The sequence below is a fragment of the Scylla paramamosain genome, chromosome 22, assembly GCF_035594125.1.
Source record: "Scylla paramamosain isolate STU-SP2022 chromosome 22, ASM3559412v1, whole genome shotgun sequence".
NCBI lineage: Eukaryota > Metazoa > Arthropoda > Malacostraca > Decapoda > Portunidae > Scylla > Scylla paramamosain.
In genome coordinates, this window is record NC_087172.1 from 18,030,985 (window position 1) to 18,044,929 (window position 13,945).

The following is a 13,945-nucleotide window of genomic DNA, read 5'->3' on the forward strand; positions in this document are numbered from 1 at the left end:
ATATAGTCTCATAGTGAGGGGCTTAACACAGCAACACAGACTCTCGGAGAATCCTTAAGGGGAGACGAACCCAACACAAGCATGAGTTCATAACAGGCAGGCCCCTAAGACAGAGTTCCTGGCCTCGCGTCACTCACCAGTGCAGAGGCGGTTGGGGACGGCCGTTCGATCCCTCGTGTGGAAAACAAGCGATTGAGAAGCGAGGTCATTATGATACATAGATAGGAAGACGTGGAGGGGCGAGGGCAAGGGCTGGGTGAGAGGCAGCGGGGCGAGAGAGGAAGGGAAACAAGAGCTACGTCCGATATCAGCGCCATCTGTTGCCCTGAGGGAGAGTGAGCGGCGTGTCTCTCTCGTCACTACTAATACTGCTGCTGCTTCTGCTGGTGCTGGTGCTTCTCCTGGTGGAGGGAGGGAAGACTGGGGCGAGGAGGGGTGGGGGTGGCCACTCACATTGCTTTCTCTCTCTCTCTCTCTCTCTCTCTCTCTCTCTCTCTCTCTCTCTCTCACACACACACACACACACACACACACACACACACACACACACACACACATTCCTTCACAGTGTCAATAAAAACATTCACACATACTCTTTTTTCCTATCATTACTATTTTTTTATTCAGTGACCAAGTCGTTGTTTTCGTTCCGTGGTCGCTTCTCTCTCACTCTCCCTCACTCAAACGACCTTCACCATTATAATATTTAGCATTCTATTCCTCACTTCCAGACAAGAAGTCAAAACATTTATATTTCTCACTATTTTTTTTTTTTTTCAAGTTTTTGTAGATGTTGTTTGGTTAGATTGACAGACAGACAGACATACAGATAGACAACACCGAGCCAGCACCCAAGACTCGAAGGAAGAAGGGGATGGGAGAGGAGGAGGAGGAGGAGGAGGAGGAGGAGGAGGAGGAGGAGGAGGAGGAGGAGGAGGAGGAGGAGGAGGAGGAGAAAGGGAAGGGGAGGGAGATAGGAAAGGAAGGGAAGGGACAAGAGGACACGATAGGAAAAGGAGTGAATGGAAGAAAAGGGAGAAAGGGAAAAAGAACAAGAAGGAAAAAAATGACGAAGAGGAAGGAAAATAAAGATGTGGGCATACATTGAATAATTTTCTCCAATGTCCTTTTGTTTTCTTTCTTTTTTTTGTGTATGTGTGTGTTTCGCTTGTTCTAAAATCTCTCTCTCTCTCTCTCTCTCTCTCTCTCTCTCTCTCTCTCTCTCTCTCTCTCTCTCTCTCTCTCTCTCTCTCTCTCTCATTCAGGGCCAGGAGGGGGGGAGGGGGCAGGGGGGCAGCGCTACAATACAAGACTAAGGGACAGGAAGTGAACGCGATGCAACACCCACACCACAACAATCCACCCAAACGGGGCTCAAGGAACACACCAGTTACAGTATTATGACACTGAATAAGTTATTAGCGTTATTATTATTAATTATCATTATTATTAACATTATAATTAGTTATTCTTAAGCAGTATTATTATTATTATTATGATTATGATTATTGTTATTATTATTAATATTATTATTATTGTTATGGTCATTATGTTTATTATTCGTATCGTTAGAAGTATTGTTATTACCTTTTTTTTTGTTTTGTTTCTTACGGACACATTAACTTGGTCGGAGAAGCGTCAAAAAACTCCTATTGCAGAGGCGGTTCATGTACAATATTTACACAAGCACAAGTTCCGGGAGTATTATGCTAGGCTCTCTCCTCCTCCTGTTCCTTCCTTCGTCAGGCTGTTCCTCCGTCTTCGTGTTCCTCCGATACTTTTTTTCCCCTCCAACATTTATTCTCGTTTATTTCTCCACACATGTTCGTCGGTCCCTTTTTTTGTTAGATCTTGTGAGAGGACTTCTGTTTCCCGCGGCTCCCTTCCTCCTCCTGGTGTGTCTAGCAGGAAGGGAGGTTAGGGAAGGCGCGGCGGCTCCTCGGCGTCAGGTATGGCTGGATCAGGTTTCCCGGTAGTCACAGAGGCGGGGAAAGTTGTAGCGGATCTCACGCCTCGCCCTCCTCCCGCCTGGCGGTGAGCGGCCTTCCTCCTGCGGGGGGTGGGTGGCGAGGCCCGCGTTGTGTTATCATAATGGGCGGTGGTAAGGTTGAAGAGGCCCCCGCCCACCCCCCGGCCGCCCCCACGCCTCCACATGCCTCTTCTTCCTCTCTCTCCTCCTCCTTCACCTCCGCCTCCTCCTCCTGGCTCCCTGGCCGGGGGTAAGGACGTGTTAGTGACGTGATGATGATGTAGTAACGATGATGTTCGGCCGTGTGGAGGAAGAGAGGCAGGAAAGGTGGGAGGGGTGAGGCGGAACGGGCTGCGGGAGAGAGGCAGGGAGAGGGGAGTGAGGGTTGGGGAGAGCGTGCGCCTGCTGGTGCCTGCCTGCTGGCCCTGCTGTACCCTGCTGCCCTCAAACACCGGCTCCCGTTTTGTTCCAGTGAAAGAGAAACACTTTTTTCATAATTTTTCCCCTGTATCTCCCACATTCCAGGATGTGGTTCTATGAAGTCCAGCTTTGCCGATCAATACGGCTGGACCAACCAAATGGTATGTGTCGTCCCGATCTCCTGCCGCCGACCTACCGCCCACCAGCTTCGCCGAGTTGCCCACCGCCCGCTGCTGCTGCTGCTCACTTGGCTTGCCAGTCACAAAATGGCTCAGTAAGTAATACTGAACACTTGAAAGGGTAAATGAGCTGCCGTGAAACAAACTGAGCGCAGCACGGGACCGAAGCCAGAGCCGGCAGCGCGGGATCGGGACGCGCCCCTCAGGCTGGAGGGCCCTTGAGGAGGACGGTGTGCGCTCCATGGAAAAACAACATAGCCGTGACAGCACCAGCGCCGCCCGACCCCGCCACCGCCGCCGCCACCGCCGCCGCCACCGCCACTGCCACTGCCACATGGGACACAAATTCCAGCTTACAATCCTTTACTGGAGATTTGGCGCCGCTCACTCCGCTCATCCGACCGTCGCCTCGGGGAGAGCGGCAGCAAATTGTTAGCAATTTTCCAACCCTGTGCCCAGGTGTTTCGGCCGCGAGCTGGTCAGCTGAGCACGACACTCACGGCGGGCTCTCCAGGGTAAGCCTCGAGGTGTTGCCACACAGCCTGTCAGCCGAGCGTCAGCCCCGCCAGCACCGTCCGGAGGAATCCCTAAGTAATTCCAAGCCTCCCGAGGGGTGCAGCAGCAGCAGCAGCAGTGGTAGAGGCAGCGGCAGACAAGCCCACCTCGCCCACGAAACATCTCCGTGCACTTTCAAAGGCCAAACCAAGAAAAATAAACACCCTTGACTATCCCGCCACGTCACTGTTATCACTCGGGCTGCTGTACAGTTGTGGCGTGAATGCATAACGAGGGATTATTTTGAGGCCAGTCACGTTCGCTTGGCCGCCACAATATGTCGGATCACAAAAGTTTTAAATCCTAGGAGTCACAGGTTCACATCTGCCCTGAATTACTGCAAATACCTGCCCTTTGTTGGCTGCCTCGAGGCCCCGCGTGATCCACTTTCAGCAACAGCGGAGAGCACCGCCGGAATACCAATGACTAGTTTTACTTTCAAGAGCCATTGCCGCTTTATTTTCCAACGTAATTTTCGTGGTGATGAAGCAAGTTATGAACACACACGTCGTCTCTCCTTTTTTTCTTATTTACCTAAACGGATAAAATATTTGAGTAAGACCTTTTCTATTTTTCTTTGTACGAGGAACACTGATTAATGCATGGCGGCCGCGGCGTGCCGGCGAGGCCAGGCCGGGCGGCGGCGGCAGGAGGGAGGGAGGGCGGGCGGCGGGAGGCCTCCCGGGCTGGCCGGTGAGTCTTGATGGTTGAGCCGACCTTGTCTTTACCTGGAGACTGAGGTGGCGGCGGCGGCGGCGGCGGTGGGGGAGAAGCGGAGGGTACAGCACATCACTCCCCGCGTGAGGAGGAGAGGAGGAGGAGGAGGGGAGTAACGGGAGGCAGAGCCTGAGCCTCGTCTGCGTCCCGGAGCGTGGCCGGGCGTGAGGTGCACCGTGGCGTGGTGTGCGCCACGCCTCATCCCTGCCTGTAGGAGGTGTAAGTCGCGGCACGCCCGGGAAAGAGGAGGGGCGCCGCCCTTACCACGCCCGCTGGTGGTGGAGGTAGGCGTTGTTAACGTTGTGGTGTAGCGGCGTCATGGAGGGGAAGGCCGCCCCGGTGACGGGCGTGGCGGAGCCCTGCGTGCGGAATGGGTCGAGGGCGCCTACGGAGTCACAGGTGAGGTGGGAGGGCAGCAGGCTGGAGGTGTTGGAGCCGCCCAGGTTGGAGGAGGAGGAGGAGGAGTCCCGGTGGTGGCCCAGCTTGCTCTCCCCTGTAGCACCTGACGAGGACGACGACGAGCCCTTGGTGGCGTTCTCTTCCTTCACCAACACCGGCACGGAGATGCGCCGCGGCGACGTGGCGTTCTGGAACACCAAGCCGCTCAGCAAGGCTGCCCGGTGTGTTGTGTGTGTGTGTGTGTGTGTGTGTGTGTGTGTGTGTGTGTGTGTGTGTGTGTGTGTGTGTGTGTGTGTGTGTGTGTGTGTGTGTGTGTGTGTGTGTGTGTGTGTGTGTGTGTGTGCATGCATATTTTATACTATTATATTTGTACAGAAAACAATTTTAAGATCATTTCATGTTATAGTTTTTGTTAGAACACAATTTATCTATTAAAGTTTAGTTTATTTACTGATCCATCTATTATCAAGTCTCAGGAAGAGAAAGACATCGCAGTGAACTTTCAAAGAAACACAAAAAGGACAAAATCTAAAACTTATGACACCAACAGACTCCAAGAGGAAAACATAACAATAAAAAGTTATAACGTGAAGAGAAGTTAAAAATGAAGACGTGACTTGAGAAAACACGTTTATTGCAAAGTTACAAGAGAGTATATAAGAAAATGGAATACACAAGAATCCATGTACACTCAAAACAGAACAAAAGAAAAAAGACAGCATGAAAAGTTAAACAATTAAAAACAAGAATAATAAACTTTCAGGTGAGAGACTGATAAAAAATCTAAAAAAAAAAAAACTTCTACATCAGAGAAAAATCAGCCAATTATGAGAGCAAAAATATGATTAAGGTTGAGCTCAAAATAACAACTGGAAGGAAAAGCACGAAGATGGAAGGTCGTGGGAGTTTTCTACGCAATATATTGAGTTCAGGAAGAGACAAGGAAGATTAGGGATGAGGGAAGCACAGCTAAAAGGGCAGAATAATATAGAAATAAAAATAAAAAAATAGAAATACCACAAGAGACACGAGACTCAAAAGTACATTCAAATTACATAGCAATTACAATCATGAGAGAATGAAATAATAAGTAGATAGAGTAGATGGAAGTGGAGAAGGAAAAAACAGAGAATGAAGATAGGGATATAATGAGTGACAGGTTATAAAAATAGTGATGCTGCTATGATGAAAGACGAAAAGTGTGATGATAGTGAAGCGATGTGGTGCTTGAGAAAGATGAGCCAACTGTGATGAGAGTGAAGAGGTGATGGCTGAGGGAGAAGTGATGGTGATGATGGTGAAGAGGTGATGGCTGAAGGAAGAGTGAAGGTGATGATAGTGAAGAGGTAATGGGTGAGGGAAGAGCGATAATGATAACAGTGGTGGTGATGATGATCGTGATGATGGTAAGTGAGCAGTGATGATGATGATGATGATGATGATGATGATGATGATGATGATGATGATGATAATGGTGATAATGATGATGGTGATGATGATGATGATGATGGTAATAATGATAATGGTGATAATGAAGATGGTGATAATGATGATGATGATGATGATGATGATGATGATGATGATGATGATGATGACGGTGGTGATGATGAAGGGCCTCACCTGATTAGAGGAAGCCTGCTCGGACATGGCCTTCTCTTTGGCCGCCCTCTTCATCTTGTACCTGTGATTCTGAAACCAGATCTTCACCTGCGGGAGAAAAAAAAAAAAAAAACCTGTTACCTGTGTGTGTGTGTGTGTGTGTGTGTGTGTGTGTGTGTGTGTGTGTGTGTGTGTATTTCTCTCTTGTGTGTGTGTGTGTGTGTGTGTGTGTATTTCTCTCTCTCTCTCTCTCTCTCTCTCTCTCTCTCTCTCTCTCTCTCTCTCTCTCTCTCTCTCTCTCTCTCTCTCTCTCTCTCTCTCATATACATACAGACATACGAAATAATTATAAGCGAGAGAGAGAGAGAGAGAGAGAGAGAGAGAGAGAGAGAGAGAGAGAGAGAGAGAGATACGGAGCTAGACAGAGCTACAAGTAATCAAAGAACTCAGCGGTCCAGATGGCTCTTGTCTCTCTATCTCTATCTTTCTTTCTCTATCTCTCTTTTTCTCTCTAATAACTCTCCCAATACTTCCTCGTGGCACCTCAGCCTCGCCGCCCTCTTCCAAGGCATTTAGCAGGGAGAGAAAAGGAGAGAGGGAGGGAGGGGAGAGAGAAAGCGGATCCAATATTACTCCCTGATCCCCTGGTGGCCGCCTTGCAAGCCTCTGATTCTGCAAAGACAACCCCGTGACAAAGGATCGGAACCTATTGCAATCTTAATCCAGCCAGTGACAATGTGCAGTCTGCGCTTTGATCCTCCGCCGCGAGACAAAGGCGCCGCCCCCGTCTGTTCCGGTGCTTCGTGGGGCGTTCCCGTGGCCACATGTTGCACGCGGCTCCCTCACCGTCCCAGCTAATGGTGCCCCGACGCTTACAATATGGCCGGTGTCTCCTTCACTCTCGTCTTCACCAACCTCTCTCCGCCTTCAGCAATCTCTCTTCGTCTTCAGAAGTCTTTCTTCACCTTCACCAATACCTCTTCGCCTTCACCAGTCTCTCTTCACCTTCACCAGCCTCTCTTCGCATTCTTCAGTCCCTCTCCACCTTCACCGGTTCATCTTCCCCTTCCAGCCTCACCGTGGAGACTGGAAAGGCTGGTAATCTGTGTTTCCTATTTCCATGACCCGGTTACTTCATTCCAGGCAGGGATTCCAGGCAGGTCACTTCATCACTTCATTCCAGGGTTTCAGGACACACACGCTCGCGGACACACACACACACACACACACACACACACACACACACACACACACACACACACACACACACACACACACACACACACACGAAAAAAAGCATCTGGTGGACTTTCTTTTTACAACGTTTATGCAATACAAACTCACTCAACACATTTTTTACTATTTTTTCTCCTCCTCCTCTTCCTCTTCCTCCTAGTCCTTCTCCTCCTTCTCCTTTATTCTGTTGTGTTTCCCAGACGCTACACACACTTAGTAACATCCAGTAACACCAAACAACACCTAAGTAAGACCTATCCACTCTTCACTCACGCAACACATCCACATCAGAGGCAACGCAGCAACATTTCCAGCGTCACCCGCCAAGTGCAGCCTCACAGCGCGGTGTTCCCTTACAGCAGCACAGCAAAAGTGAAGCGCCTCCCTCCCTCCTCCTCTACCACACGCCACTCCGCCGGGATCAAAAATACGTATTAATAACCTGATGCTTGTCTCCCCTTGCTACCACCACCACCACCACCACCACCACCATCACTTCCACCACCACCGCCAACGTTGCCATCACCTTCATCACTTCTGTCATGATATAGTGAAGGGAGAAGAAGGAGGGAGATCTACTACTATCATCACCACCACTGTCACTACCTTCATCACCAACACTACCATCACCATCATCACCATCGCTGCCATGATGAGATAGTGATGTGAGGGAAGGAAGAAGGAGGTGAACATTTCGTGTCATCACCATCTTTACCATCACCACTATCCGTCATCACCATCACCACCGTCACCACTACTCTCTCACAACTATCACCACCACCAATATACATTATTACTATCACTACCATCACCATCACCACGAACACTCCCTGCAACAACAACTACTACCAGCACCACCACCACCACCACCACGACTACCACCTGCCTCTCCCGTCTCTGATATAGACACCAGGAGAAATAATTGAGCGTTTGGCAAATCACAGGTAAATATGACAGGTAATCACGATCCGTTGCATCATCCTTGGCTGAAAAAAAAAATTTCACTAATGAATACATTTTAATTATTTTTTTTTCCCGAGAGTAAATAACACGATTGATTTTTATTTATTTTATTTTTTTTCATTTGGGAGCAAAAAGATGAGAGACGAAAATTATGTTTAAGAAAGGAAGATTCTTTTTTGTGTGAGGGAGAGAGGGAAGGAGAGAGGCAGGAAGAGAGGGAGAGGAGGGAGAGCGTCTGGGAGGGCAATAATAAGTAATAAAGGAAAGAAGATAAAGAGTGTCGCAGGGCGGAAAGTGACGCTGATGAACTGAGGGAGAGGAGGGAGAGGGAGGGAGGAGGAGGAGAAGAGGGAGAGTAAAGGGAGAGAAGGGAGGTGGGGAGAAGGAACACGAGAAAAATAGAAAGAAAAGGGCAGATGTCAAACTATAAACGTCTCTCTCTCTCTCTCTCTCTCTCTCTCTCTCTCTCTCTCTCTCTCTCTCTCTCTCTCTCTCTCTCTCTCTCTCTCTCTCTCTCTCTCTCTCTCACTAAGCACTCTTCCACTCTTTATCTTATCCTCTTCAAATAAACCAAGGAATATTATTTGTTTCATTTACTTTCACTTCACTTCGGTCATCACTGGAATAAGAACAATCACGGGGAAGGAAAAGCGGACTAAATAAAAAAAATAAATAAAGTCCCGTACCACTTGAGAAGCCCCATAACCCTCCAAAAAACAGGCGGTGTATGAGTGTGGGTGGCGGAGGCGGCGGGGACGAGTGGGGAGGAACCGGGATAGAGGCGGGGTGGGTGTCGGGACCTCCACGCGCCGGGCGAACCGCAAAGCAAGCCTGCAATCGATGACAAGAGGCTCCGGCGCACCCAGCCCCCTCACCCAGTAACCTAACCTAACCTAACCCAACTCCCAGTAAACTAACCTAATCTAATCTGTCCTAGTCTAACCAAGCCCAACCTAATGTAACTTAACCCAACAAGCCCAACGCTCTCCATTAACCTAACGTAATCTAACCTAACTTAATCCAACACCAACATTCAGTAATCTAACCTAACCTAACATAACAACCTAACCTAACCTAACCTAGTCTTACACTCAGCACCAAAAAAATCCAGTAACCTAACCTAACCTAACGTAACCTGACGTAACCTAACACCCAGTAACGTTATCCAGCATTTTTCAGCTCTGTTTTTTCTCCGGAGCAAGAATGAGGAAGGAAGAAATGAGTAGCGGCAGTGTCACATTGTTCAACGCCGGGCATGTTTTTCCAGACACGCCCACGCCGGTGTCAACTGCTCCCACCACAGTTGCATGGTGCGAACGGACGGGACAGACGGATGAACGGACAGAAAGAAGAACGAAAAAGTAAACAAGGAAATGGACGAAAGAACGAGCGGAGGGAGAAGAAAAAGAATGAATGGATAGACGGATGAACAGACAGAAGAAAGAAGGAAGGGTAGAAGGAAAAATGGACGAAAGAACGGACGGACAGACGGATGAGCGGACAGAAGGAAGAACGGAAGGGTAGACGGGAAAATGGACGAAAGAAAGTACGGAGAGACAAACGGACGGACGGACATGGATAGACGAGGGATGCAAAATTTTAAACCACAGTTCTATCAGAGAAAACTAAACTTACTCGTATACACACACACACACACACACACACACACACACACACACACACACAAAATGCTATCAAGGAAAAGAAAAATAGCAGTAAAACATTATAGTGTGTGTGTGTGTGTGTGTGTGTGTGTGTGTGTGTGTGTGTGTGTGTATGTGTGAGTGTGTGTGTGTATACGCGCGCGCCTCTGCCTGTTGCCTCTACCTTTGCCTGCCTCACAGTACAGGAATGACTCCCTCACCCACGCTGCCACACGTAAAACTAATTCTTTACGTTTATTTTTCAATCTGTTTGTTTGCCTGTCTGTCAACCTGCCACGGTCACGACTGGAGGGCCGGGCGGGGCGGGGCGGGGCGGAGCGGAGTGGGGCGGGGCGGGGTCAGATGTGACTCTCTCTACACCCACCGAGATTGTATGATATGGACACCCACTGGATTTACCTCTCTCTCTCTCTCTCTCTCTCCTCTCTCTCTCTCTCTCTCTCTCTCTCTCTCTCTCTAGGACCCTCCCTCCTCCCCTACTTCCGATCCTCTTGCTCTATCCCTTCTGCACTCCTTCAGCGCCCTTAAGGGGAGGAGGAGGAGAAAGGAGGAGGAGGAGGAATAATACTATAGTCATACTTTTCACTGCACAAAACCACAAAGGAGAGAAGGGGAGAGGAGAGAGAGAGGAGAGAGAGAGAGAGAGAGAGAGAGAGAGAGAGAGAGAGAGGAGAGAGAGAGAGAGAGAGAGAGAGAGAATAATGATGATGGGACCAAAGAATCACTACCACCATCATCACCATTACCATCATCACACTCCATTTTCTGCTACCAAACCCATCACCACCACACACATCACCATCATCACCACCACCACACATATCACTACAACTATACCCATCATCATCATCATCATCATCACCACCACACTATCACTATCCAATGAAGAATCGATTTAGTGTCATGACGTGAAGTGTGTGTGTGTGTGTGTGTGTGTGTGTGTGTGTGTGTGTGTGTGTGTGTGTGTGTGTGTGTGTGTGTGTGTGTGTGTGTGTGGTTGTCTCCCAACGATCTATTGACTACCGATACTTGAGGGCGGAGAGTCGTGGACATTGCAACCATTCCTCCTTTAGTAGTAGTAGTAGTAGTAGTAGTAGTAGTAGTAGTAGTAGTAGTAGTAGTAGTAGTAGTAGTAGTAGTAGTAGTAATAGTAGTAGTAGTAGTAGCAGTGACGGTCATATTACATCTTCATTTTTCTTATTTTCTCTTCTTTTTTATCTTTCCATCATCATAAGTGGGGACAAGAGGTATGCTGTTGCTCGTTCTTCCTTTGTGTTCCCTTGCGTCCCTCCCTTCCCTCCCCTTCCCGCGTCAGGAGGCCACAGGGAAGGTGACCATTTCTAGGAACACGTGTCCTCATTAAACAGCCGTGTCCTGATCTCTCCTCGCTAGGTTTTTGGAACGCTCTCTCTCTCTCTCCTCTCTCTCTCTCTCTCTCTCTCTCTCTCTCTCTCTCTCTCTTGTTTATTTTTCCCCTTTCACCTGCGTATTTTTTTCTCTTTAGCTTCCTTTTTTCCCTTTTTCTTCTCCCACTCCTTCCTATTTTTTCAAACATTCCTTCTTTTCATCTGTCTCTCTTTTTCTTTCTTTCTTTAACTTTCATCTTTACCATTCCTTTCTTTTCCTCTACCTCCTTTCTTCCGTTTCTTTTCCTTCCTTTTAATTTCCTCACCTCTTTATCACTCCTTTTCCTCCCTCTTTCGTTTTGCTTCCTCATTCTTTTCCCCTTTCTTTCCTTCACCCTTCTGTCTCCCTTCCTCACTCTTTTTCCCCCTTCCTTTCCCTCCCCTTCCCTTTCCTTTTTGTTTCCCTCCCTCACTCATTTCCACCTCCTCCTCCTGCTCCTTTTCGTCACTGTTTCCCAGCTCCTTACCCTCCCCCTTTCCACATTCTTTCCCCATCCCCTCCTTCTCCCTCTTTCTCCTCTTCCCTTTTAAAACGTATAAAATATTTCTCCCTTTCTCTCTCCATCCTCCGTCCATACGTGCTCCTCTCGTCCTTCCCTTCGTCAGGTAATTGCGAGATGAGACAGGTGCGGCTGAGGAGGCTACTATTATTGAGATCACGTCGGCGGAGGACATCCAGTGGGGCGGAAGTTCCTCCACCAAGCAAACTCCTCCTCCTCCTCCATCTCCACCTCTTCCTCCTCTTCCTCCTCTTCCTCTAGTCATTACCTCAGGCACGCACCGGCACTCCCCTCCCTTGGCACTCTCTACCTGTATCTGTATGTGGCACCCCCTTCCCCCTCTCTTCCTCCTCCTCCTCCTCCTCCTCCTCCTCCTCCTCCTCCTCCTCCCCCAGGTACAAGGCCCTAATTACCTGTCACATCTTCAGTCATCGGTGACGCGAAAAAAGAAGGGGAAGGAAAAGCGAGGAAACGTGGATGCTGCAGGAAAAAAAAGGTGGTGTGTGTGTGTGTGTGTGTGTGTGTGTGTGTGTGTGTGTGTGTGTGTGTGTGTGTGTGTGTGTGTGTGTGTGTGTGTGTGTGTGTGTGTGCGTGTGTGTGTGTGTGTGTGTGTGTGTGTGTGTGTGTGTGTGTGTGTGTGTGTGTGTGTGTGTGTGTGTGTGTGTGTGTGTGTGTGTGTGTGTGAGAGGCTGACAGACAGATATGCAGACACAATGAAACAAAACTAGACGTATTTACAGATAGGATAAGGCATGCCAGACAGACAGACAGACAGACAGACAGACAGACAGACATACAGACAGACAGACATACAGACAGACAGTTCGATATGTATAGTTTAATTCGACACACACACACACACACACACACTCACACACACACACACACACACACACACACACACACACACACACACACACACACACACACACACACACACACACACACACACACACACACACACACACACTCCATTACAAACTAAAACACAAGAACAAAACACGCAGTAATCAAAAAGGAAGCAAAATAAGAAGGAAAACACTGGGAGAGCAATCCGCTAAAAGACGTAGGAAATGAAAACCCGAGGGAACAAAGAGGAAGAAAGAGGGAGTGCGAGGGAGAGGCATCGCTGGAGACACGCAGGCACGCAATCACGCAATCTTGCAGGCCGCGTGATCCAATCCACCCGCGCGGGGATGAGTAAATGGGATCGCGACGCATTATGGGATCCCCGCCGCGGCTTTCATCGCCTCGTCCTCCTGAGCGGCGGGCGAAGCGGGCAAAATTAATCATCACATCTCAACTCACCACCACCACACCACCACCACACCACTACCACACCACCACCACACCACTACCACACCACCATAGTTGAGGCGGCCAGGCACCGTAACGCGCCCAGGGACGGCACACAGAGGTAAATAATTGACAGGGAGACGCTGTGGATCTGAATAATTAAAAGCTCTAAGTAATGTGTGGCGCGGGGCAGATGGGGGAACAATCAGACTGGCGGGGGAGAGGCGGCCGCCCAGGGCTTGCGGGGGCGGAGCAGGTGACACGCCCTTTTGTTTCCGCTACAAAAGGATGCGTTCCGCTGTTGGTCTTTTCTGAAGGGTCGAGGGCAGTCCGCGGCGACACAGTCAGGCCTCGCCAGGGGCTGCTGGCGGGCCTGGCGGGGGCTGGCCGGCCATTTAGAGCGCGTTACACGAGTGGTTTGCTCCGTGAGTGCTGATTACTGGTCCCGTCACCGCCCCTCCGCCTCCCCAAGGGACGCCCGCCCCCTAGGCAGCCATACTTTCCGCTTTCCACACGTTTACATTCCTAATTCTATTATTTCCGGCGCTAGACTGAAGGGGAGATAAATAGGTCGGATGCAGGAAGAGATTGGCCGCGGGAGGCGTGTTGCACCGGGGCGAGGGGAGTGTTCCCCCGTTGGGGGCGCCCCGCAGGGACCACAGGAGGCCGGATGGGAACACGGTCGCCTCGCTGATGCCCCTGGGAACACTCTCCGCCCCTACTCTCCTGCTGGTGGGAGCGGCAGCGGCAAGCAGGTGCCGGACAGCCCACTGAGGCACTGTGACAGGCATTCCTGGCGCCCTCACTGTCTCTTGACCCCCGGCGACCCTCGTGGGGAGCGGGCCACAGGTGCCGCCTCGTCACACAAAGGGCTCGGCGATGGCAGGTATTGCACTAAACCACCTGCACGCACACACTCACCCTCCCACACACACACACACACACACACACACACACACACACACACACACACACACACACACACACACACACAGCTGGGCAGGCTTAAACATCACAACAAAATTCACGGAATACGTATGCA

General features: G+C 49.8%; 1 protein-coding gene across 1 annotated transcript in view; it reads right to left on the reverse strand.

Moving 5' to 3' along the window:
* Positions 1-458: 458 nt before the first annotated feature.
* The window catches only part of LOC135111710 (homeobox protein Nkx-2.1-like), a 49,848-nt gene continuing 36,361 nt past the window's right edge, over positions 459-13,945 (reverse strand). The window contains exons 4-5 of the mRNA XM_064025332.1: positions 5,860-5,946; positions 459-4,427 (exon numbers count right to left, since the gene is read on the reverse strand). Coding sequence (XP_063881402.1) covers positions 4,101-4,427; positions 5,860-5,946 — 414 coding nt within the window. The 3' untranslated portion in view covers positions 459-4,100. The remainder of the gene's footprint in view (positions 4,428-5,859; positions 5,947-13,945) is intronic.